At 39.0% G+C, this 24,058-nt stretch overlaps 1 protein-coding gene across 1 annotated transcript in view; it reads right to left on the minus strand.

The window, feature by feature from the left end:
* LOC115216669 (exosome complex exonuclease RRP44) overlaps positions 1 to 24,058 on the minus strand; it is a 39,941-nt gene that overhangs the window by 15,114 nt on the left and 769 nt on the right. Inside the window, exons 2-16 of the mRNA XM_029786171.2 lie at positions 23,615 to 23,677; positions 22,289 to 22,383; positions 19,304 to 19,500; positions 18,807 to 18,883; positions 17,747 to 17,896; positions 16,688 to 16,834; positions 14,584 to 14,712; positions 12,644 to 12,781; positions 11,302 to 11,448; positions 11,045 to 11,161; positions 6,868 to 6,969; positions 6,479 to 6,543; positions 4,512 to 4,596; positions 2,853 to 2,977; positions 1,243 to 1,329 (exon numbers count right to left, since the gene is read on the minus strand). Coding sequence (XP_029642031.1) covers positions 1,243 to 1,329; positions 2,853 to 2,977; positions 4,512 to 4,596; positions 6,479 to 6,543; positions 6,868 to 6,969; positions 11,045 to 11,161; positions 11,302 to 11,448; positions 12,644 to 12,781; positions 14,584 to 14,712; positions 16,688 to 16,834; positions 17,747 to 17,896; positions 18,807 to 18,883; positions 19,304 to 19,500; positions 22,289 to 22,383; positions 23,615 to 23,677 — 1,724 coding nt within the window. The remainder of the gene's footprint in view (positions 1 to 1,242; positions 1,330 to 2,852; positions 2,978 to 4,511; positions 4,597 to 6,478; positions 6,544 to 6,867; positions 6,970 to 11,044; positions 11,162 to 11,301; positions 11,449 to 12,643; positions 12,782 to 14,583; positions 14,713 to 16,687; positions 16,835 to 17,746; positions 17,897 to 18,806; positions 18,884 to 19,303; positions 19,501 to 22,288; positions 22,384 to 23,614; positions 23,678 to 24,058) is intronic.

Below are 24,058 nucleotides of genomic sequence, written 5' to 3' on the forward strand. Positions count from 1 at the left end.
GATGACGTCTTTATTCCAAGATTTCCTCTTACTCCATCAGGAGCAGAAATTCCATTTACATTCAGAAGACTGCAATTCCCCCTTCGTGTCAGCTTTGTCATGTCCATTAACAAATCTCAGGGTCAAACCCTCTCTGTAGCTGGTCTTCTCTTGGAAGAGCCCTGCTTCTCGCATAGGCAACTGTATGTTGGTTGCTCAAGAGTAGGAACCAAAAGAAACCTTTTTGTATATGCTCCACAAGGAAAAACAAGGAACATTGTTTACAACGAGATGTTATAATCTCAACAGCCAGGAGGTATATACATGATCCCCTTTTTTTTAACAAACTTCATGTACTTTCATGTATTTATATTAATATACATATATTTGTGTGTGTGTGTGTATCCATATATATATATAACAGAAAAGTCTAATTCTTCTATTGAATGTAACTGAGCAACGCCGGGTATCTCTCCTAGTATATATATACACACACACCAATAGCATCACGATCATTTTATTTCTTTCTGCTCTTCTAGGGTCTTCTGCATTCAATGCCCATGTCTCACTACCATGCAGCATTGCAGTTCTGATACAAACATCATGCAGTCTTCCCTTCCCTTTCTGGGAAAAGATCTTTGTTGCTAGCAGTGGTAGTATCTCCCTGAACTTTCTCCAATCAATTCTCACTCTAGCTACTATACTTTCAGAGCAACCATCTCCCTTGCTAATTACATCTGCTAGATAACAAAAGCTATCAACAACTCGTAGGAAGCCATCTGAACATTTAAGAGATGCAATTTGCAGTTATATATATATACATACATACATACACATACATATACATACACACACACACACACACATATATATATATACATATATACACACACACATACCTCTGCTGGTGACAAAAGACCTCTCGCTCAGAGTAAAAGGCAGACTGTATGACGCATGTGTACGAACAGCCATGCTACATGGCAGTGAAACATGGGCTGTGACTGCTGAGGACATGCGTAAGCTTGCAAGGGATGAAGCCAGTATACTCTGCAGGATGTGTAATGTCAGTGTGCATATATATATATGTGTGTTATTCTATTTACTAATTTTTGCATTGTTTTTGTGGTCTTATACTCCCCACTTTAGGAAGAATCAAAACTTACCATGGACATTGTCCTGTCTTCTTCTCACCCAAACGCATAAGGAAAGAAACACACAGATGGAACTTATTAAACATATTAATGTGAAAGAAATCAACCTCACCTGACTTCTTTAGCTTGAACATCAATTGGCTCATGAGTTACACTGTCAATGCGGAACCGGATCTCACTTGATGCTAACACGAGGGCACTGAAAAAAGTACATTTATATTAAAATTAAGGTTGGGTGTCATCTCCTGGGGAAACAGTATGTCAATTTTGGCAGTAACAGCACTTCCACTGCTGCTATTAACAAGTACTGTAAACATTGTAACCACAATCACTGCTATCACCAATAGTGCTACTACTACTACTAATGACATTGCTACTGATTCTATCATCAGTTTTTCAAAAGCATTAGCAACAACTTCATGGCTAATGCAATCTCCCCCTACTGTTCAATGACATCAACACTATTGTTGTACCAACATTATATTGACAGCTAACAAGAGAAAAGGACTGAAAGAAAATGGAGACAAAGAGATTGATAAAGGCAGGGACAAAGATAAAGAGAACACAACTTAGATGTAAGAATCAAGTAACAGAGATTATTATGGAAAGAAAGAAGATATATGAACACGACACAAGTTTGCAACAAAAGGGATACACAAATTCTTTTGATCTTATTTCGATAGCAGACATATCTGCAGCAGTTTGCATGCACTGCTCTTTTTTAATAACACACACACACATATATAATATATATAGGGAGAGTTTATGAAAAAACAAAAGATGAAGACAGGTGGTGTACAAAACAAACAGATTTATTAGCATAACGCTCAGGAATAGAAAACGTCTTTTACGTTTCGAGCCTACGCTCTTCTACAGAAAGGGACACAGAAAAAAACAAGGTGAGAAACAAAGAGAGAAAAAAAATGTGTGTAGTGGCTAACGATCTATCATGGCGACACAGATATATATATATATATGTAATAATAAGATCCAAGTGTCGGAAGTTAGTAAGCTTCAAGCAGTCTGTAGAAGGTATAAAAAACAACTTTCAGAAACAATAATGGTTTATTGATGTAGGATGTTGTAAATTTTTCCCATATCAAAGTTTGATAAGCTGAAAAAAGTTATTTTATACTTCATGGTTAGCAACTGGGGTTGCTATGTATGTGAATAAAAATCCAAATTTATGGAATGGAGAAGATAAAATCCAGGCTACATATGTTTCCTAGCTAGCAGAACATCGGATGGTTACTACTTCTGAGGTTCTGCTAACTAGGAAACATATGTAGCCTGGATTTTACAAACTCCATTCCCTAAATTTGGATATATTTTATCTTGAAAATCTATTCAAAGCTGCAGATATGGCTGTGTGGTCAAGAAGTTTGTTTTATAACCACCTGATTCATGGACAGATGTGTTTTTGGAAGACTGGACATCAAGGACTTTGCTTGTATGACAGTAAGGTTTGGTTATAACTACAGTATGATGCCAAGACAAGGACACACAAGCATATACACACAATAGGCTTCTTTCAGTTTTTGTCTACCAAATCCACTCACAAGGCCTTGGATGGGCAGGGGCTATAGTAGAAGACTGGCCCAAAGTGTCATGCAGTGGGACTGAACCCAAAACATGTGACTGGGAAGCAAACTTCTTAACCACACAGCTATGCTTGACAATAAAAATGACATAAAAGAAAGAATGAAAAGTAAGTAAACAGACCCTTTTTCAATCCTCTTCTTCTTTAGAATCTTTGCCAGATTGTTCAGTCGACGTAGACCTTCAGTCAGTTCATCTGTAGAATCACTGTCAATTCTTGATTGAGCCTCTTGGTAGGTGAGTGAAGCCTGTAAGGAGTTCAGATATCCATCTTAATTTGCACATTCTTTTATTATCTTCATTAAACATTTTTAAACCAATCCAACTGAAACTTCTCCAAGTTATATGATACTAATACACTATTTTAAAGTGATCTAAATTAAAAGTTGCCATGTGATCGTTACCAGCGTTGGCTTACTGGCACTCGAGCCCCATGCTAGTAGGGTATTAAGAGCACCATCCGAGCATGATCGTTGCCAGAGTGGCTATCTGGCACCTGTGCCGGTGGCATGTGTAAAAAGATTCGAGTGAGGTCATTGCCAGTACTGCCTGACTGGCCCCTGTGCCAGTGGCATGTAAAAAGCACCCACTACACTCTCGGAGTGGTTGGCGTTAGGAAGGGCATCAAGCTGTAGAAACCTTGCCAGATCAAGATTGGCACCTGGTGCAGCCATCTGGTTCACCAGCCCTCAGTCAAATTCGTCCAACCCATGCTAGCATGGAAAGTGGACGTTAAACAATGATGATGATAATGATCAGATTTTCATGTTAATTTAAGTACCATACATCAGTTTAATAACACCAAAGTTAGCTTAATAAGTTCTTCATGATTTTCAAATTTAATTGAAACACAGGCAGTGTATTTCAATAGAAATCCTCATTTAGCGTCTACTTTCCATGCTGGAGAGCTGCACCAGGTTCCAATCTGATTTGGCATGGTTTCTATGGCGGGATACCTTTCCTAATACCAACCACTCCAAGAGTGTAATGGGTGCTTTTTACAAGCCAGTTACATGACACCAGCATTGGTGACAACTACAATTTCACTTGGCTCGACGAATCTTCTCAAGTATGGCATATCACCAGAGGTCTCAGTCACTTATCACCTCCATGAGGTCCAACGTTCGAAAGGTGCTTTTTGTGTGTCACTGACACAAGTGCCTGTTATGTGACACTGGCTTTGGCCACAACTACGATTATGGTAACAATAATGAGAAAGCGATTTAAATTAAAACCTTCCATTGAAATTTTATGTTAATTTATGTACCACTGACCAGCTTAATAGTGACAAAAAAATTTTATTAAATTTGTTATTATTTTCAAAGGCAATGTAATAAAAGGGTTAACAGCAGCAAAGCTACTGATAAATTCAAAGCTTACATGAATTTTTGGAACTAAAGACGAAGTTAGGTATAAATTTTTAAAACTTGGGACAAATTTTAAGGCTTCCTTCTTGAAGCCTTTTGGTTGTAGATGGAAGCCATCTTAAAACTGATGTCTGATCTGACACTACAATGCACAATGTAGTGTTACATACACAATACCCAGAAAAAAAAACAACAAAAAAATAAGGTTGTGTTGGTCATTGTTAGAATACTTTTGATCATAGAGCCAACTCAGTCAGAAATGACTGGTGGTTAAAAAACCACAGCCAAGATCATAAGCGGTAACAAAATATCCAGTTATATAGACATTAGTTTCAACAGAATGTACTGCCCCCCTTATAAAAAAACAATATCATATCCCAAGAGATTTTTTTATTTCTATTTAATTACTTCTTACCTTTGAGCGGATAACGGATTTATGAAATTTAGTGCTTATAATCTCGGCATTTGTATTCATCTCCCAGATGACCGAAAAGGCAAAGCTGTAGAAAGATTTAAAAAGAAAAGAAAAAAAAACTGATAAAGTATTGTTTTATTGAGAAATATGTGTTACATACTTAATATCCTTTCTACTATAGGCACAAAGCCCAAAATTTTGAGAGAAAGAGCTAATAGATTCCATCAACCCTGAAAGGATGAAAAGCAGAGTTTGAGCACAGCAAGATTTGAACTCAGAAAGCAAAGCCAGAAGAAAAGCATTTCATCCAGTGTGGTAACAATTCTGACAGCTTTTCTAATCTAGGCACGAGGCCCGAAATTTTGGAGGAGGGGGCCAGTCGATTTGATCGACTCCAGTATGCAACTGGTACTTAATTTATCGACCCCGAAAGGACGAAAGGCAAAGTCGACCTCGGCGGGATTTGAACTCATAACGTAGCAGCAGACGAAATACTGCTAAGCATTTCGCCCGACATGCTAACGTTTCTGCCAGCTTGCCACCTTAATAATAATAATAATCCTTTCTACTATAGGAACAAGGTCCAAACTTTTGTAGGCAGGAGTTAGTTGATTACATTGACTCCAGTGCTCATCTGGTAACTTATTTTATTGACCCCAAAACAATGAAAGGCAAAGTTGACCTTGGCAGAACTTGAACTCACAATGTACAGATGTATGAAATGCCACTAAACATTTTGCCAGCATACTAACTGTTCAGCCAGTTTGCTGCCTTAATAATAATAATAATAATAATAATCCTTTCTACTATAGGCACAAGGCCTGAAATTTTCAGGGAGGGGTTTAAGTCAATTACATCAACCCCAGTGTCTAACCTCCACATCACATATATATATGTATATCATCCTTCAATCCTACCCAACTTCTAAATGTGGGTAAACATACAGCTCTTGTACAAGAACCTGTTTTGCACTCAACACCTTCATACTTTAACTCCTCATCCCCTAGCATAACCCCACTCCAACCTCCCTCAAAATTCATAGTCTTGTGAGCTGCTCAATAGTGCTGTAAAGTGGTAGGTCTTAGGAAGGGCATTCAGCCAGCAGTAGAAGCCATGCCAAATACATTGGAGCACAATGCAGTCTTTACATCCATCAGATCCTGTGAAACTGTCCAAAATATGCCAGAATGGAACATCATCATCACCCTTTAATGTCCACTTTTCATGGGACATTAATTGATGATGATCACATTCGCACCTTGTCTCAACATTGTGTCCCTTGGTTGTAAACGGCACATCATCGTCTTATAAGGGCTATAATTTGTTTCCAATCATCTGTGGAAACATGTCCAGTCATAATGAAAGTATTAGCTTGCTTTGGAAAAGTGGCAGAAAGGAAGGACATCTATTCATTGAAAATGTGTCAGTGAATTCTATCTGACCCATGCAAGCATACAAAAGAGGATGTAAAAATGATGAAAGCAAAACAAGAGATGTCTACAATTAATGTAATTGTCTACATAGCATAAATATAGAACCTTAGTTGGATACCATCCAGTCTATTAAATAAAACCCAAACTAACAAGTGTGGCACCTTGGGCAAGTGTCTCCTACTATAACCTTGGGCCAACTAAAGATTTGTGAATGAATTTGGTAGATGGAAACTGAAAGAAACCCATCGCATATATATATGTGCGTGTGTCTGTCCGCTACCACCTCTTGACAACTGGTGTTGGTGTGTTTACGTCCCCATAACATAGTGGTTTGGTAAAAGAGACCAATAGAATAAGTACCAGGCTCAACGAAGAAAAAAAAGTACTGGGGTCAATTCATTTGAATAAAACCTTTTCAAGGTGGTGCCCCAGCATGGCCACAGTTTAATGACTGAAACAAGTAAAAGGTATGAACTCAATTATTAAAGAGCTAAATTAGATAAAGAAAAAGAGAAGAAAAGCATGTCAACATACCGGTCACCATCATCTCGAAGGGAACACAGATTTGAGCTGAGTAATTCAGGTACCATGTCTATTCTCTAGATATTAGAACACAAAGAATTAATTTATATAAAATATCAAGTAATTAGTGACAAAATTCATCAACCCTTTAGCATTTAAATTGACAATATCCGGCTCAAATATTCTAATTAATTTTATGTTCAAACTGGCCATATTTGGCCTCTCTCACACACCCTGCAATGTTATTCTAAAATTAAGCAATCACATCATCATAATCTTGGAGCTTCGAGATAAAGCATGCTTAATTCAAAATAGTTTGAACGTATAAGCATTGTATTTGACAGAAAAATCTGAATGCTAAAGGTTAATGAAAGAATTGGTTCAATGATGCAATTAGTTACCTGATCGGTCAAGTAGACTGTTGTTGCTCTGTGTTTGGCCTCATCATCTAAAGCTGTGTACGGGCGGATGAAATGGGATACATCGGCAATGTGGACACCAACCTGAAACAGACCACTGAGTTATAAGAACAGCAGAATCGATACAGATCAATAATGGTCTTAATTGCAGGCATGGCTGTGTGGTAAGATGCTTGCTTACCAATCACATGGTTTTGGGTTCAGTCCCACTGCATGGCACCTTAGGCAAGTGTATTCTACTATAGCCTCAGGCCAACCAAAGCCTTGTGAGTGGATTTGGCAGATGGAAACTGAATAGAAGCCCATTGTATAGAGACCAATAGAATAAGTACCAGGCTTACAAAGAATAAGTCCTGGGGTTGATTTCTTCGACTAGAAGGCAGTGCTCCAGCATGGCTGCAGTCAAATAACTGAAACAAGTAAAAGAAGAAAAGAATAGTAGCTGAAAAAAAAAGATGTATGTGTGTGTAAATCCTTTAATCTAGTTATTGATTTCCTTTTCCCTTCAATAATGTTATGCTATGCTGTACATTTGATTTATTATTCTTCATACATTTCATCTATATTGTCCTCATCTTCCTTTTTACATCCACCCTTTCATGGTTGCATGGGTAAGATGGAATTCATCGAAGTACATTTTCAATGCCTGGATGTTTTTCCTGTCACCAACCCACACCTGTTTCCAAGTCAAGTGATATTTCCCGGATGACAGGACATTAGCACAAAATTGAAACAAAGGACACTGCGTGAATGATGATCCACTTGCTTAAAGCTATCATCTGATGCCAAGACAAGGAGAAACAACATGCACACACACATGCATATGTGTGTGTGTCAGCATATATATGTATATGTAAATGTATTTATGTATATATACATATATATCATCATCATCGTTTAACGTCTGCCTTCCATGCTAGCATGGGTGGGAAGTTTCACAAGAGCTGACCAGACAGAAGCCTGCACCAGACTTCTGTGACTGTTATGGCAGGATTTTTACAGCTGGATGCCTTTCCTGACACCAACCACTCAACAGAGTGGACTTTTTACATGGCATAATCACAGGTGTGGTCAGTTTTGGCAAGGTTTTTACAGTTGGATGTCCTTCCGAACACCAATATATATATACATACATATGCATGTATATATATATATATATATATTCACACACACACACACATCATCATCATCATCGTCGTTTAACGTCCGTTCTCCATGCTAGCATGGGTTGGACGGTTCGACCGGGGTTCTGGGAAGCCAGAAGGCTGCACCAGGCTCCAGTCTAATTTGGCAATGTTTCTACAGCTGGATGCCCTTCCTAACGCCAACCACTCCGTGAGTGTAGTGGGTGCTTTTTACGTGCCACCTGCACAGGTGCCAGGCGGGGCTGGCAACGGCCACGGTCAGATTGGTGTATTTTATGTGCCACCGGCACGGAAGCCAGTCGAGGCGGTGCTGGCATCGGCCACGAGTCGGATAGTGCTTTTTACGTACCACCAGACCAGGGATCCTGGCTGGTTCAATTCGATTTCGATTTCGCTTGCCCCAACATGTCTTCACAAGCAAAGGGGGTTGGCAAGGGTGCCTGTCGTACGGTCGCATTGGAGTATTTTACGTGCCACGGCCACGAGTCGGATAGTGCTTTACGTACCACCAGACCAGGGATACTGGCTGGTTCAATTCGATTTCGATTTCGCTTGCCCCAACATGTCTTCACAAGCAAAGGGGGTTGGCAAGGGTGCCTGTCGTACGGTCGCATTGGAGTATTTTACGTGCCACGGCCACGAGTCGGATAGTGCTTTACGTACCACCAGACCAGGGATCCTGGCTGGTTCAATTCGATTTCGATTTCGCTTGCCCCAACATGTCTTCACAAGCAAAGGGGGTTGGCATGGGTGCCTGTCGTACGGTCGCATTGGAGTATTTTACGTGCCACGGCCCCGAGTCGGATAGTGCTTTTTACGTACCACCAGGCCAGGGATCCTGGCTGGTTCAATTCGGTTTCGATTTCGATTTCGATTTCGCTTGCCCCAACATGTCTTCGCAAGCATGGGGGGGTTGGGATGGGTGTCTGTCGTCGGATGAGGTTCTATATCGACTTCGCTTGCCTCAACCGGTCTTTGTGTCCAAGGGAGGAAAGGCATTCATAAGTGGGCTGGGCTCACTTGTCCTGCCTGGTCTTCTCACGTACAGAATATTTCCAAAGGTCTCGGTCTCTGGTCATTTCCTCAGTGAGGCCTAAAGTTCGAAGGTCGTGCTTCACCACCTCGTCCCAGGTTTTCCTGGGTCTACCTCTTCCACGGGTTCCCTCAACTGCTAGGGATTGGCACTTTCTCACACACCTATCTTCATCCATTCTCGCCACATGACCATACCAGCGCAATCGTCTCTCTTGCACACCACAACTGATGCTTCTTAGGTACAACATTTCTCTCAAGGTGCTAACGCTCTGTCGAGTATGTACACTGACATTACACATCCATCGGAGCATACTGGCTTCATTCCTCACGAGCTTACGCATGTCCTCAGCAGTCACAGCCCATGTTTCGCTGCCATGTAGCATGGCTGTTCGTACACACGCATCATACAGTCTGCCTTTTACTCTGAGCGAGAGGCCTTTAGTCACCAGCAGAGGTAAGAGCTCCCTAAACTTTGCCCAGGCTATTCTTATTCTAGCAGTTACACTTTCAGCGCACCCACCCCCACTACTGACTTGGTCACCTAGATAACGGAAGCTATCAACTACTTCTAGTTTTTCCCCCTGGAAAGTGACGGAAGTTGTTTTCTGCAGATTTTCGGAGGTTAATGCTCCCGAGCATCTGCCACATACAAAAACTATCTTCCCAGTTAGCCTACCTTTGACATTGCTGCACCTCTTATGTGTCCATAGCTTACACTGGGTACATCTTATAGAGTTTCTACCTACACCTTTTCTACAGATCGAGCAGGGCCATCTTCCTGAAGATATTTGTGGATTGTCTACCTTTCTACTTATTAGTACTTTGGTTTTAGCTAGGTTGACTCTAAGGCCCCTTGATTCTAAACCCTCCTTCCACACCTGGAACTTCTCCTCCAGTTCTGATAGTGACTCAGCAATAAGAGCAAGGTCGTCAGCGTAGAGGAGCCTCCAGGGACAGCCTGTCTTGAATTCCTCCGTAATTGCCTGGAGTACTATGATAAATAGGAGGGGGCTGAGTACTGAACCCTGGTGGACCCCAACCTCTACTTTGAATTCTTCTGTGTACATGTTGCCAACCCTAACCTTACTTACGGCATCTCTGTACATGGCTTGCACAGTCCTCACCAGCCATTCATCTATCCCTAGTTTCCTCATTGACCACCAGATAAGGGATCGGGGGACCCTATCAAAAGCTTTCTCCATGTCAACGAAAGCTAGGTACAGGGGCTTATCTTTGGCTAGGTATTTCTCCTGCAGCTGCCTTACCAGGAATATAGCATCAGTGGTACTTTTTCCTGGCACGAACCCAAACTGCATCTCATCTAAACTAACTCTCTCTCTAATTAGTTGGGCTATGACCCTCTCCGTAACCTTCATTACTTGATCCAACATCATTACTTGATCCAATATATATATATATATATATATTCACACACATAAATGTATGTATACACACACACACACACACAAACATGTACATATGTGTGTAAGATAAATGTCTTCAACTATATGTTGGGCTGACCAAAGCCTTGTGAGTAGATTTGGTAGATGGAAACTGAAAGAAGCATGTTGCATATATGCATATATTTATGTGTGTGTCCACCATCACCACTTGACAACTGGTGTTGGTTTGTAACTTAGCAATTCAGCAAAAGATACTGATGAAATAAGGCTAGGCTTAAATAAAAAGTCTTGGGGCCAATTTGTTCGACTAAATCCATCAAGGTGGTGTCCACAGCAACGCTGCAGTCCAATGGCTGAAACAGGAAAAAGATAAAAGATATGAAAGGCTTCTTTCAGTTTCCATCTATCAGATTCACTCACAAAGCTTTGGTTAACATCACTTTACATATTTTGGTTAACTTTGCTCAAAGGATTTGTTAAACATTTATCTTATTTATAGTTACTGCAGTGCTTCCAGCAAATTACAACTTTTTTACCAGAGAAATACAACAAAATAAAATAAAAAGTTTACATTACCTCATAATTACCATTCTCTAAGAGTCTGCAGTGAAGTGCATCATCAATATCAGTACAGCCGGGAGGATCAACACTGCAGATATTGATATGACGAATGTCTTGTCTTTGTTTCAAGTCCTGTAAAATTGAGAAACTTTTTGTATCTCTGTAACTTAGCAGTTTTGCAAAAGAGACTAACAGAATAAGGACAAGGTTTAAGAAAAAAGAGCACAGCAATCCACAGACTGAAACAAATAAACAAATATAAATTGTTTTACCTCATCTGTTATGATCCATGGCAACTTTGGTAAACACTCAAGCACTCTTTGAGAAAAATCAGAATGGGGGACATCATGTTCCAATAATAGGACTTCATTTTCAGTATCTTTATCTCCAATTGGACCCAGTTTCTTGACAAAATGTCCCTTTAAAGCAAATAAAAAACCATAACCATGACAGATAAAAAGAGAATTAAGACAGTTAATATTTCTAAATTAATAATTATTTCAACCCATGCCAGCATGTAAAACGGACATTAGATGATGATGATGATTTAACCTTTTGATATCTGGCACCATTTGATCTGTAATACTAAACTAAAGGTTTTGTTGCTTCCCTATATAGTTGTATTTCACTCACTGCATTTCCTTTTCGTTTTATCATCTAATGTCTTTTTCCCTGCTGGCATAGGTTGGATGGTTTGACTGAAAACTGGTAAGCTGCACCAGGTTCCAATCTGTTTTGGCAGTGTTTCTACAGTTGGATGCCCATCCTAATGCCAACCACTCCAAGAGTGTAGAGGGTGTTTTTTAAGTGCCAGTTACGAAACACTGGCATCAGCCACAACTACGATCTCATTTGGCTTGACAGGTCTTCTCAAGCACAGTATATTGCCAAAGGTCTTGGTCACTGCCTCCACAAGGCCCAACGTTTGAAGGGTGCTTTTTACATACAACTGGCACCACTTGTGAATTCTCAGCTTATGCACCCTGTCCAATCCTTTGTACCACTCCACTTACATTCACCTCCTTGTACACTCCAGCACATCACCACCATCCGTTGTCTCTGACTAGAGTAACCATCTGTCTCCTCTACAGGAAGACACCTATTTCAGTGTCTCTATCATAGTTTAACCTCTCATCATCTGGCACAAAGCCATGTCACTCAATACCACTTTCCCTCTCAGTTGAGAGATCTCTGTCTTGCAAGTTATTTGGTGATCTTACTGGGGCTGGTGCCATTTAAAAGACAACCAATGCACTCTATAAAATGGCTTTCCTGTAAAGGAAAGGCATCAAGTCATAGAGATCATCCCATAGCAGACAGTAGCGGTTGGCAGTCTTCTACTTTGCAAGCTCCTGTCAAATCGTCTAATCCAACCCAGCAAAGAAGACAGATGCTAAATGATGATGATGTTGAACCCTTTTGATATCAACCTACCAAATACTGCCCCAATTTTCTGAATGTTAATTTATGTTCCAGGCACCAACTAGTTAATGTCAAAGCTATTTTCAAAATTCTTCAATATTTTCAAAATTAATGGAAACAAAAATAGTGTGTTTCAACAGAAATATAGTAAAAAAAAAAAAAAGTCAAGAGAAATTAATACAAAGTGCTTACCATAGGAAATCGTGAATATTGGGGCCATTTATCAATGACAACTATAATACGTTGTGCAACAAGTTCCTTGCCTTGTTCAGTGCGGATCTGAATTTTAGGAATTAACTTATTTGCTGGGATGAAGAGATGGGTCTTTTTCTTCATAAAGAAAAAAAAAAAAGAACCATAAATATATTTATATATTAATAACAAATAAACAATTAAATGAAATAAAAACAATATTTGCAGGGATTAAGAGAAAAGGTCACTTTCATTAAAAAAAAAACTACATTATAGGCGCAGGTGTAGCTGTGGGGTAAGAATTTTGCTCTACAACCACATGGTCCTGGGTTCAGTTCCACTGCATGGCACCTTGGGCAAGTATCTTCTGCTATAGCCTCAGGCCAATCAAAGCCTTGTAAGTGGATTTGGTAGATGGAAACCGAGAGAAGCCCGTTGTAATATATATATATATATATATATATGTATATATTTAAGTTGTCAAGCTATTGGAGGGGACAAACACAGATTCAAAGACACACACACACACATATATATATGTATACATACGACAGGCTTGTTTCAGTTTCTTATTTCTCTACTGCCCACAAGGGGCTAAACATAGAGGGAACAAACAAGGACAAAGAGATTAAGTCGATTACATCGACCCCAGTGCATAACTGGTACTTAAATTATTGCCCCAAAAGGATGAAAGGCAAAGCCGACCTCGGTGGAATTTGAACTCAGAATGTAAAGACAGATGAAATACCGCTAAGCATTTCGCGCAGCATGCTAACGTTTCTGCCAGCTCGCCGCCTTTTCAGTTTCTGTTAACCAAATCCACACATAAGGCTTTGGTTAGCCTAAGGCTATAGTAGAAGACCCTTGCCCAAAATGCTGCACAGTGGGACTGAACTCAGGACCATGTAGTTGAGAAGCTAACTTCTTACCACACAGCCATGCCTACACCTATATTTATAAATATATATTCATCATTTAAGGTCTATTTTTCCATGTCAGCATGGGTCAGGCAGAATTTGTTAGGGGCTAGTTTTTTCTTGGGCAAATGCTCTTCGTTCTGCCAACCCTTCCGTTTCCAAGCAAAGTAATATTCACCAGTTTTCCATGCAATCACACAAAGCATATATGTTAACAATGATGGCTCAGTGGTTAGTGTCTGACTCACAATCATAAGGCAGTGAGTTGTGTTCTTGAGCAAGACTCTATTTCACGTTGCTCCAGTTCATTCAGTAGTAGAAATGAACAACATCACTGGTGCCAAACTGTATTGGTGTTTGCTTTTCCCTTGGACAACATTGGTTGCATGGAGAGGGGAGGCTGGTATGCATGGCTGACTGCTGGTCTTCCATAAACAACCTTGCTCGGACTTGTGCCTTGTTGGGTAACTATCTAGGTACAATCCCATGGTTATTCATGACCAAAGGGGCTCTTTACTCTATGTAGTCGAGAATGTTTATTACACTCTTTTACTCGTTTCAGTCATTTGACTGTGGCCATGCTGGATCACCGCCTTTAGTCGAGCAAATCGACCCCAGGACTTATTCTTTGTAAGCCTAGTACTTATTCTACACTAGCACTGATTTTATTCCTATGTATGCATTGCTGGGGCATATCTGCACATAGATTTTACACCATATGCATATAAGTTGCAGACTGGTGGTATGATTCACCACAAAAATGGCAAAACACCACTGCCCATCATTCCTGGATGGGATTGGAGGCAAGTTGTCTCACCTGTCCATGACTTCCAGATGTTTTAACACCTGGCATTTTGAGGGAGTAATCACTACCATGCCAAATCCACTTGCAAGACTTTGGTCAGCCTGGGATTATAGTAGAAGGACACTTACCCAAGGCTATATGGTTGGGAAGGAAGCTTCTTAACAACACACCCAAGCGTGCACCACATGTAATTCCATATTAGAAAATCGTTACTTTACCTCCTTTATATCTGATAGCTGAAGAATGCCACAGTAATTTCGTCTGTTCTGCCGTATAATACCAACAATACGCCCAGTTGTTTGACGCTTTTCTTTTGGAACTTTGTTGATGGACTTTTTAATTTCATCCTGATGGTTGATAAGAGAGTAGAAAGCAGATAAAACTGATTAAAAAAAAACAATTGAGATGAAATCGTTGCAGATAGAACTTTTCAGAGTGACCATGCAGCCGACACTCTGAAGCAGGAGTGAAGAACAGCTCTTTCGAGAAATTACACTTTCTGCTTATGATGTTGTGAGCAAGAATGAGATCACCATGGCATTGTCGTTTTTCTAGAGAATAAAGGTCGAGCGTCTTCAGCCTTTCTTCATAAGACAAATGCTTGAGACCAAGAACCATGTGGGTAGCCAGCTTCTGGACTCTTTCGAGATGCTGTATGTCTTTGAGGAGATAAGGAGAAGAGGCTTCAATCCCGTACTCCAATATGGGTCTCACCAGCGTGACATAGGGCGGTAGGAATATGGCTGCTGTGAGCATTCCGAAAGACCGTCGAATCAAAAACAGAACTCTGCGTGCTTTGTTGTCAGCATGGACACACTGGGCCAAAGGCGAAAAGGAAGAATCCACCAAGATACCCAGGTCCTTTACCTGGTCGGTCCTCTCCAGCAGCAGACGACCTGACTCGAAATCAAGTTGAGTTGCAGGAGAAGAGCCAACAGGCAGATGACAGCACTTTGACACGTTCAGACACAGGTCCCATTCGTTAGACCATCTCCAAACTTGGTGGCGGCATCGACAAAGATCATCTATATCACCGCGGGGAGCGACCAGTTTGACATCATCGGCAAATAAAAGGGTGTGTTGCGTGAGGTCGTCGGGCAAGTCATTTATGAAGACTAAAAACTAAACTAAACATTATAGGAGAGGGTATTGAAACAGTAAATGCAGAGAGAGAGAGAGAGAGAGAGAGAGAGAGAGAAAGAGAGTTTTAATATGAGGAGAGATGGAGCAGAAAAATTCAGGTTGACAAAGAAGAAAAAAATTAAAATGTGACATTAAGAGAAGAGAATCTATTTAAAGAGAAGGAAAAATACCATCTGGCAAGATGCGATAGAGTGGGGTATATTTACAATCAAACAAAGTGGACGTAAACATTGAACCTCAAAAACAGGAAATGAAAGGCAGGGGTAGAAATAGACACTGTTTTTCTATATATCACTGGCAGGGAGATGAGTTGCTGCTATCTCTAGCAGCTGAGTGTTCATCACTGACAAGACCAAGGAAGGTTGAAATCATGTGATCTGGTGGTCCCAGTGCTGGAGACGGCAGGGATTTATCTCCCTATTAATGATATAAACAAGAGTGCATTTTGCACCAAAAACCAATACAAGAGTTTCTTTCATGGTATCTACCACTGTAAAGTTTGTTCTAACAGAACGTCACTGTTTAATAAATATTACCTCTTTAATAATATATTTTATACCTTTTGCATTTAAATTACTCTGTCAAACGTAATATTTAATTATTCTTTTACTCTTTTAGTTGTTTGTCATTTTGACTCCGGCCATGCTGGAGCAGCTTTGAGATTGTTTACTTTTAGAATGACATTGTAGGGTCCGTGTGAGAGAAAGAACATAAGACAGGTAGAAATAATAGATATTAAGAAGAAAGAAAGAAGGGTATATATAAATGTTTAAATGTAATTAATGAAACCAATAATAAAAATTTACAAGACTGACTGGCACTCCACCGGTTGCAATGACAAGGGTTCCAGTTGATCCTATCAGAGGAACAGCCAGCTAGTGAAATTAACCTGCAAGTGGCTGAGCACTCCACAGACATGTGTACCCTTAACATAGTCCTCATGGAGATTCAGCACGACACAGAATGTGACAAAGCTGGCCCTCTGAAATACAGGTACAACTCATTTTTGCCAGCTGAGTGGACTGGAGCAACGTGAAATAAAGTGTCTTGCTCAAGGACAAAACACATTGTTGGGAATTGAACTCACAACCTTATGATCATGAGCTGAATACCCTAACAACTAAGCCATGCATGTTCACTAAAACATATATACATACACACATATAAATAAATAAATACCTCTACTTCTTCTTCCTTCTTTTCGTCTGCTGTATTTTCCATTATAATGGAGGATGGACAAGTCCATTCATCTTCAGGTAAGATTTCAAGAGCAACGATGTCCTCATTGACAGCACGATTAAGGTTTTCACGGCCAACAACTAAAACCTAACCACACAAAACAAGAAAAAATAATTATTAATAGGACATCATCATCATAATCACTGCCACCACCACCACCATTCAAACCCAAAGCCAAGGGGTTGGAAAGCAGGTTTCTAAACCACTGTGCTGTGACTGTGCCTATATGCATATATATGATAGGCTTCTTTCAGTTTCCATTTAGCAAACATACTCACAAAACATTGGTTGGCCTGAGGCTATAGTAGAAGACACTTGCCCGAGGTGCCATGTAGTAGAACTGAGCCTGAAACCATGTGGTTGGGAAACAAACATTTTAGCCACACAGACACATCTGTACCTATCTACATCATCATCATTGTTTTAACATGGAATGGATGGAATTTTGTTGAGATGGATTTTCTACAGCTGGGTGCTCTTCCTGTCACTAATCCTCACCTATACAAATACACCATTTGTATTATCTTTTCCAGAATTATTACTTACCCAATCACATCTTCCTTTCTTGAGTTTACTCATTAATATATGTTAGAAATACTACATAGAAAATAGCAATCACACACTAGGTCAGGTCAGTTGGTCGATTAATCAATTGATCAATTATCATCATCATCATTTAACAACTGCTTTCCATGTCGGCATGGGTAGGATGGTTTGATAGGGAACCAGCAAGGCTGCGTCAGGCTCCAATGCATCTTTGACATGGTTTCTGCAGCTGGATGCCCTTCCTAAAGCCAACCACTTTACAAAGAGTACTGGGTGCTTTTTAATGTGGCACCGGCATTAGAGAGGTGACCTTGTAATTTGCAAGGCAGAAAAGAACAGAGAAGGAGGAGAAAGAAAGGGAGGAAAAGCTCCCACTTCTAAGAGGTCATCTCATATAAAACATTATAGTGAAAAAGAGTTGGAAAAATTTATTAAAAATATTTCATAACTCACCATCTCATCTGCACCAATAACACTCACTCTACCTTCCAGGTAGTTTTCTCGACTTGCTTGGAATTTTCCTTGCTTGTATTTACCAAGTTTAATACCTTTCTGTATCTCAGAGTATGATAAATGCTCTGGGAATAAAGTTCTTCCAATAGGCTAAAAAGAAGAAAAATAAAATAAATAAGCAAAAATACTGATAAGCTACAGAACATTTGTATCATATCAATATTTTGTTAACAAAAGGCAGCGAGCCAGCAGAAACATTAGCACACCCGGTGAAATTCTTAGCGCTATTTTATCTGTCTTTACGTTCTGAGTTCAAATTCTGCCGAGGTTGACTTTACCTTTCATCCTTTCAGGGTCAACAGATTAAGTACCAGTTGCATACTTGGATTGATCAAATCAACTGGCCCCCTCCCCAAAAATTTCGGGGCGTGTGCCTAGAGTAGAAAAACATATTTTGTTATCATAAGGCAGCAAGCTGGCAGAATCATTAGCACACCAGGTAAAATGCTTGGCAGCTTTTCATCCATCTTTATGTTTTGAGTTCAAATTCTACCAAGGTTGACTTCGTCTTTCATCCTTTTGGGATTGATAAAACAAGTACCATTTGAGCACTGGAGCTGATTTAATTTACTTACTCAACCCCCTAAAATTGCTGGCCTTAGAGTCATATGCTTTTATTGAAGCCAATAAAATCTTCACTCACTATTACTCAGAGTTTCATGTTATCATTTGCTGGCCAGTTGCGATCATACTGTCTGACAAACAGCAACATGAAACTCTGAGCAACAGTTTCTGAAAATATTTTTGGCTTTAATAAAAGTATCTACACACACACACACACAACAGGTTTTTGCATAATTTCTGTGTACCTAATTTACTAACAAGGCCAGGGCTATAGTAGAAGACACTTGCTCAAGTGGGACTGAATCTAAAACCAGGTAATAGCAAAGTGAACCATGATTGCATGGTTCTTAACAATGCGGTTATGTTGACACCTATATCACTTTTTTGGGGGGTCTTTCATTTTGATATATGATGAAAAAACACTTGTAATATTTACATGATTGTTTTCTTCGTGAGATGCCAATTTGTCAAGTAGATGAGTAGCATTTTTCAAATTCTTGATGTAGTAGTTCACTGAAAAGAAAAATCACATTGAATTATATTTTTTATATATCATTATTTTAAATGAAAAAAAAAAAAAGTAGGGTGGTGAGGTGGCAGAATTGCTAGTACACAGGGCAAAATGCTTAGTGGCATTTTGTCCATTTTTATGTTCTGAGTTCAAATTCTGCCAAGGACAACTTTGCCTTTCATTCTTTTGGGGTCAATAAAATAAATACCAGTGGAACACTGGGGTTGATCAATGTAATCAACTAGTCTCCTCCCCCATAATTTCAGGCTTTGTGCCTTTAGTAGAGAGAATTAGTTTCAATAAAATGCTAATGACTATTTAACGGAAAAAAATTGTTAAAACTTCATTTTAAAATAATTTTTGACTTATTTTAGTTGAGTTCCAATTTCCAGACAGACAGACACACAGAAAACCCAACTTACTACTAAATCCAAGAATCCCATCTTCCTCCGCTTTCTGCTTGTTGGTGACATCATCAGAGAGAAGAACAACTTTTATATTATTTTTGCCATTGCTGACAGAATCTAAATGTTCTTGGTACCACTTTGTGGCCTCTCGGATGGCACGGTCATTACGATCATTAGAAGATTCTCCTGCTTCACGTTCAATGTATGTTGACCTAAAAAGAAAGAAATGAACCAATGCTGTAAATTAACCCTTTCGTTACTGTATTTATTTTGAGATGCTCTGTATTTCTTTTAATTACTTTGATTATAACAAATAATTTAGTAAAATAACTTAGTTATCATTCAGCTAGTGTTAGGAACATAAATTGTGACTAAAGTTTGGTGGAAGATTTTAATTCAAAATTTATGAAAACAAGACCTTTGTACTACAGAGCCAGAGCTAGTTTCAGCCGGGTTAGTAATGAAAGGGTTAATTAACAAGCTACATACAATAATGATTCAAGACACAACTAACTTATAAAAGAAAAAAGTGTGAATCTAATCTCTGTTCAGGATGGTTGACACTTCCTCTTGTATAGACTTCTTCCTTTTCTGGCAGAGTAACTCTGTTTTTACCCCCACAAGTTTCAACGAAAATTAACCCTTTAGCACTTAAACTGGTCAAAATATTCACTCAATTTTAGGTCCAAACTGGCCAGATCCAGTCTCTCAAACCTACTCTACAATGTCATTTTAAGAATAAAGTTACAAGATAATGAAGATTAATTCAAAATAGTAAATAAACATTACTTTCACAGAGTAATCTGAAAAAGTAGTGGGTTACGGAAGGTCTGGAGAGAATTAACAAAATATTATATATATATATATATATATATATATATATATATATATATATATATATATATATATATATATGTAAAGTGGATGGCACATGTGGAAGATGGAGACCCAACCCAGAAACAGCAGCACACATGTTTCTGGCCTATTTCTTGTTAACTCTCTCTCTTTCTCTCTCTGGCTGGATAACCATGTACCTCCTCTACAGCAAGACATGTTTCTGTCTCTGTGTTACACTCTGACCTTACATAATCTGACACAAGATCACCTCTTCCAATCCTCCCCCACCAATCTCAAAGATTTCTTGACTTGCAAAGTTACTTGGTGACCCTGCCAGTGTAGGTGCCACTTAAAAACGCATCCAGTCCACACTGTAAAGTGGTTGGCATTTGGAAGGGCGTCCAGCTGTAAAAACCATGCCAAAACAGACACAGAAGTATGGTGCAAGCTTCTGTCAAACCATCCAAGCCATTGCTGGCATGGAAGGCGGACAGTAAATAATGATTATGATGATACCAATGGTGACAGAGCTATTAAAAAAAAATAATACCAAATTATAAATTACATCTTAGTCCAATAATCCATTGGATTATAGAGGCATTGCTTAAACACTACCTTCATGAAGTGTTCCAAATGTAAGTCAACTTGAAAGAACTGCTAGTACTCTTCAAGTAACACTTATGCAATTAAAGATTAGGTTTACAATGATAATGGCAACATAGTTCTGAAGAGATAAGTAAACAGCTTAATTGTTTTGGCATTATATATTTCTTAACCAAGATCAAATTCAGGAGCAACATTAACCCTTTAGCATTTAAATTAGCCATATCCAGCCCAAATATACTACATGTTTTATGTTCACACTGACCAGATCTGGCCTCTTACACCAAACTTACAATGTCATTCTAAGAATATACAATCCCATTATCGAAATCTCAAAGCTACAAGATAATGCATGATTAATTCAAAACAATGTGATTAAATAAGCATTACATATGACAAAATAATCTGAATATTAAAGGGTTAAAGGCTTTTCATCATTGTTTCAGATTCAGTCCCACTAAACAACACCTTGAGCAAGTAGCTTCTGTTGTAGCACTAGGTTGTGAGTGAATTTGGTAGACAAAAACTGAAGAATTTTGTTAGCTTGTTTGTCTGTTTGCATGCATGCAATTCTGGATCATACTGATACAGGTTTGTCTATACAAATAACAACAAATGGTTATATTACTATAACTAACAATACTACCGTGATCATTGCCAGAGCGGCTAACTGGCTTCTGTGTCGGTGGCACGTAAAAGGCACCATTCGAGCATGATCATTACCAGCGTTGATTTACTGGCACCTGTGACGTTGGCATGTGTAAAAAGATTCAAGCGAGGTCGTTGCCAGTTCCACCTGACGGGCCCCCATACTGGTGGCATGTAAAAAGCACCCACTACACTCTCAGAGTGGTTGGCGTTAGGAAGGGCATCCACCTGTAGAAACTCTGCCAGATCAAGATTGGAGCCTGGTGCAGCCATCTGGTTCGCCAGCCCTCAGTCAAAATCGTCCAACCCATGCTAGCATGGAAAGTGGACATTAAATGATGATGAATTAGTGTAGGTGCATGGCTCACATTCATGAAGTAGTGAATTTGATTCTTGGACCAGGCAGTGTGTTTTGTTCTTGAGCAAGACAACTATTTCATGTTGCTCCAATTCACTCAGCAGTAGAAATGAGTTGTGATGTCACTAGTGACAAACTGTATTGGTGCTTGCCTTTCCCTTGGACAACATCAGTGGTGTGGAAAGGGGTGGCTGCTGGTCTTTCATAGACAACCTTGCCTGGACTTATGCCTTTGAGGGTAACTTTTTAGGTGTAATCCCATGGTCGTTCATAACTGAAGGGGGTCTTTACCTCTTACCCTTTACTTAATTAATATAATCTAAAAAAAAGGTCAGGTGACAGAATCAGGCAAAATGCTTTGCAATGTTTTCTAGACTCTTTATAATCTACGGTTTTCAAATTTGCCTTTTATCCTTTCAGAGTTGTATCAGTCATGTACTGGAGTTGATGGTATTGACTAACCTGCTTCCCCGCAAAACTGCTGGACTTGTGTACCTAAAATCTAAAACTATTATTTATAGTCCAAAAGAAAATTTGTTAACAGTAAAACTTACTGATGAAATTCATTTGAGAAAATATAGAAATGTTTATCTGGATGGCTTATTAAGTCTTGGAGTCGTTTATAAGCTGCGATGTTGCGGTTCTTCACCTGTGAAGAGAAAATACAAATATTAATGCCTTCAGTTAACCTGTGTTTGTAAACGGAAGTATTTGATAAATTAAGGACTCCTAATGTTAATTTATGAACTAAGCATAAACAGTGTGAATTTTTATTGATTTTATAATAGGCACAAACATGGCTGTGTGTTAAGAAGCTTGTTTCCCAACCACATGGTTCCAGGTTCAGTCTCACTGCATAGCACCTTGGGCAAGTGTTTTCTACTATAGCCTCAGACCAACAAAAGCCTTGAGTTGATTTGGCAGACAGAAACTGAAAGAAACCCATCATATATATCTATATGAGTGTGTCTTTGTGTGTGACCCCCATCACCTCTTGACAACTGGTGTTAGTGTGTTTATGTCCCCATAACTTAGTGGTTCAACAAGAGATCAATAGAATAAGTACTTGGCTTAAAATAAAATAAATCCATGGGTTGATTTCTTCAACTAGCACACTACAAGGCATTGTCCCAGAATGGCTGCAGTCAAATGACTGAAACAAGTGACAGATAAAAGACAAAGACATGGCTGTGAGTTACTTTCCAATCTCATGGTTTAGATGTATTTATTGCAAGAAGCAGCTAGGTTTCTTTCTCTAGTTTAGTTAGTTTGGCTGTTTTCCCAGACACTTCTTTCTCTAACATTTTACATAATGCACAAAAAACAAAATAGGAATTTTGAGAGAAGCTTCTATAAAACTAGTTTTTAAACATTGAATGGCTATGGGGATCCACAGTAATCAAAGGATCCATAGATAGAAAAAATGATTGAGAACCCCTGATATACACAGGCACACTCACACATTTACAATTAGTTTTCACATAGTTTTTGTCTGCCAAATTTCATACACAAGGATATTTAGTCGAGGTGTTTCTCAGTGGATTGAACCAGGAACCACATAGTTGCAAAGCAAGCTTCATTACCACAAAGACATATCTACATCCACAGATGTACATTCTCTATTACATAGATGTATGCTTAGTCAAAATATTTGCACCAAGTTGACTGAATGGATTCAAAGTTAATTTAAACTCAAATTTTACAAGTAAGTGGCATTTAAATTGTTCCTAAGAAGATCTAATACAAGACCTCACATATGTAACTCTATATTTTCAAAATCATTCAACTTCTATTAGTATGGAAAAGTGAACATAAAACACTGAAGACAAAACATAAAATGATTTGATTTTTTGGCAAAATTAAAAAAAAAACCCAATTACCTCTTGCAAAACTGTTTGGAGAATTATAACATTTTTAATCATGGGATCTTCGAGGATATCCAACTGGAAAATAAAAGCAAAACAAATATATAATCTCTTCACTCATAATCCACCTTTAATTTTTAATATTGTTACTCTCTACTCCTATTTTACACAGATCACCCTTCTGTGCTACCAAATTACCTTACATCTCTTATTCTCTCCAGCACTATATCTGCCTCACTTCTGAACAACCTTATAAAGAAAGTACCTCGTTTTCCATGAAATTCCGGTTAAATCTTAATTTGAGATGCTGAAAGAAAGTGAAAGTAAAAAAAAAAACAAAAAAAAACGGAAGTGATAAGAAGTGAAATGTCTGTATGTGTGTGTGTCTGTGTGCCTGGCGATCCTTCGGTTTAACTCGACCGAGTTAAACTGAAGGATCACCATGTGTCTCTGTGTCTG

This window comes from Octopus sinensis, linkage group LG10 (assembly GCF_006345805.1).
Source record: "Octopus sinensis linkage group LG10, ASM634580v1, whole genome shotgun sequence".
Lineage (NCBI taxonomy): Eukaryota > Metazoa > Mollusca > Cephalopoda > Octopoda > Octopodidae > Octopus > Octopus sinensis.